This window comes from Montipora capricornis, chromosome 7 (genome assembly GCF_036669925.1).
Source record: "Montipora capricornis isolate CH-2021 chromosome 7, ASM3666992v2, whole genome shotgun sequence".
In the NCBI taxonomy this organism is placed as follows: domain Eukaryota; kingdom Metazoa; phylum Cnidaria; class Anthozoa; order Scleractinia; family Acroporidae; genus Montipora; species Montipora capricornis.
Window position 1 is genome coordinate 30,309,802 of NC_090889.1, and position 2,500 is coordinate 30,312,301.

Sequence of the window (2,500 nt, forward strand, 5' to 3'; positions counted from 1 at the left end):
TGCACTAGCTATAGCAAAATGTTCAACGCTAATGACAGTTCGATGAACGGTACATGTAATACATATGTACAGTATTCAGCACAAAAGACATAAACTAAACCGCAAAAAAGCTAGTATTATGACAAATTCTTTCTTTTTGAAATAAGAAAACCTAGCGACAACAGATCTTGTAATTGATACCCCAATAAATTCTAAAACAGAAATGTCATAAGCTATCATTTAAGAAAAATACAAGGATATTTTCAGCCTAAAATCGGCAGAAAAATACGAATATTCAGCCTAAGCCGGAAAAACAACATTCTTATGAAAAAAAAGAGTGTACCAGGGAAAGTAATGAAATAGCGAGTGGCAAAGAATGTAGCAATGTACACGAGGATACAGCTGTTTTGAGAAAGGTTGTTCAAAAGAAGACCTACAGTAACCTTACTTAGGGCCTCTTCATATGAGCCCGGTTGACTGGGCTGGCCCGGTTTCGGAGATCTCGCCTTACCTCCAAATCCTTTTTAAAAACTTTGATGTGTTCATATGAGAGGGCGGGCTGGCTCGGTTACCGAGATCTCGGTTTTTCCCGGAAATTTTCTCGGCTTAAGGTGGCTGGAACCAGTTTCACCACTTTTAGAGACCTTCTTATTAGATGGGTTATAACTACTATACTGTATCACGTAACAGCAATGTTATGGTCCCACATCAAACACCAATTATTGCTTAACAAAATGCTCTCACTATTTTGAGGTAAATAGTTTGCTATGGCAACATGAAAGCTATCCAAAAACACCCTCTATTCGTCTTTACTTGCTTACATCTCATAAATGAACTCTGTGACCCCCATTTTTTATTGTAGAATAGTAATTAGCAATTTGAGATAAAAGTATCAGCAAAGTTTAAAAAATTCTTGGGAGCCAATTCAGAGCTACCTTAATTTTTCGAAAATTTAAGGTAGCCCTGAATTGGCTGCCAAGAATTTTTTTTAACTTTGCAGATAGTCCTATCTCAAATTGCTAATTACTATTTTACAATAAAAAATGGGGGTCACCGAGTTCGTTTTTACGATATAAGCAAGTAAAGACGAAATATAGGGTGTTTTTGCTGAGCTTTCTAGACTGCAAAGCAGTCGTATTTTTTGCGAACGCAAGCGACACGGTAAAATAATATTGAAACGAAAGGTCTGGAGCGAGTGTAGAAACGGCGAGGGAGAATGGGGAGAGACGCCCTACGGGCGTGCGAGGCTCGCGCGCCTCACACGCGAGGATCACGCTTACGGCGCTTCGTGCCTTCCGAAAATGGGAAAAAACGATTGTTTTGCAGTCTATGAGCTTTCATGTTGCCATGGCAACCTTTTACGTCAAAATAGTTAGCGCATTTTGTTAAGTGATAATTGGTGTTTGGTATGGTCCCATAAGATTTCTTTTACGTGATACAGTTTTGTAGTGACAACCCTTCTAATAAAAAGGTCCTTAAAAGTAGTGAAACTGGTCCCAGCCACCTTAAGCTCGATTACCAGCGTTCACTCTCGAAAACACGGGGAGGATACCCGAACACGAGTGAGCAGCGGAAATCGAATCTATTCTCGGCTCAGCTGGTCACAAAAACCCCGAAAACTTTTCGGCCCGAAAAGCGATTTGTGAACCTAAAATTCTGCTTATTATGAAATAGGGAACTTTGAGCATGTTTTCAAAACCTTAGAAAATGAAACAATTGCAAATAATCATGACTTGAAACGTTTTCCTTTTGAAGAAACAAAGCGTTTTACGTCAACCGAAAGATGTCCGAAAAGTTTCGGGACTTTTGAGAAACGCCCCCAGGAAACTACAATTGTAGATCAGATTCCGGAAAGGAGGAATCACTTTTCACTTTTCAGTGACCCTTGATGGCAGCTTCATTTTGCCAATCCGTTTTTATCAATATCAACATCCGATCTTTGTCTCAGGATGCTCGATTGGCTTATTCTCATTTGTTTACTTTTATTAAGCCCAAGTGAAGGATTTCTATTCAACGTTTCCCGCGGAGACCCAGCAGTTGGAAATGATAAATTTTCAAACATGGATTTTCCTGGAACGTGTTCCACGACGAACGACGTTGGGAAATCGTGGTGTGTGACAAGAAACGCTGGTTGCAGTGTCCAAGGTTGCTGCACTTGCATCTGTTCGTACAAGTATTCAACCTTCACAATGGATTCTTCCGTGGAAAAGGCAACCTGCGTGGAAAACTCATACATTCGTAATTTTTCTGGTACGCAATAATTTAAGGCTTCGTGTTAAGGGAATGGGTCTTTTTGCTATATAAACAAAAGCCAAATTTAGAAATACATGAAACGCCTTCCTCTCACATAAGCAAATTGCTCGGATTCAACACTTGAATTTTAAATTTTGTATTATTGAAAACTTTCATTTAAGATATAATCTAAATGGTTAGGTTGAACTGGAACAAAAATGAGCAAAACTAAAGCTTAAGCTATAACATGAGTTTTACTCAAACCTTCAGGTTAGAAAGTTATTTAGGT

General features: G+C 39.0%; 1 protein-coding gene across 1 annotated transcript in view; it reads left to right on the forward strand.

Moving 5' to 3' along the window:
- Positions 1-2,500, forward strand: part of LOC138057815 (uncharacterized) — a 28,562-nt gene that overhangs the window by 6,799 nt on the left and 19,263 nt on the right. The window contains exon 4 of the mRNA XM_068903732.1: positions 1,970-2,229. Coding sequence (XP_068759833.1) covers positions 2,040-2,229 — 190 coding nt within the window. The 5' untranslated portion in view covers positions 1,970-2,039. The remainder of the gene's footprint in view (positions 1-1,969; positions 2,230-2,500) is intronic.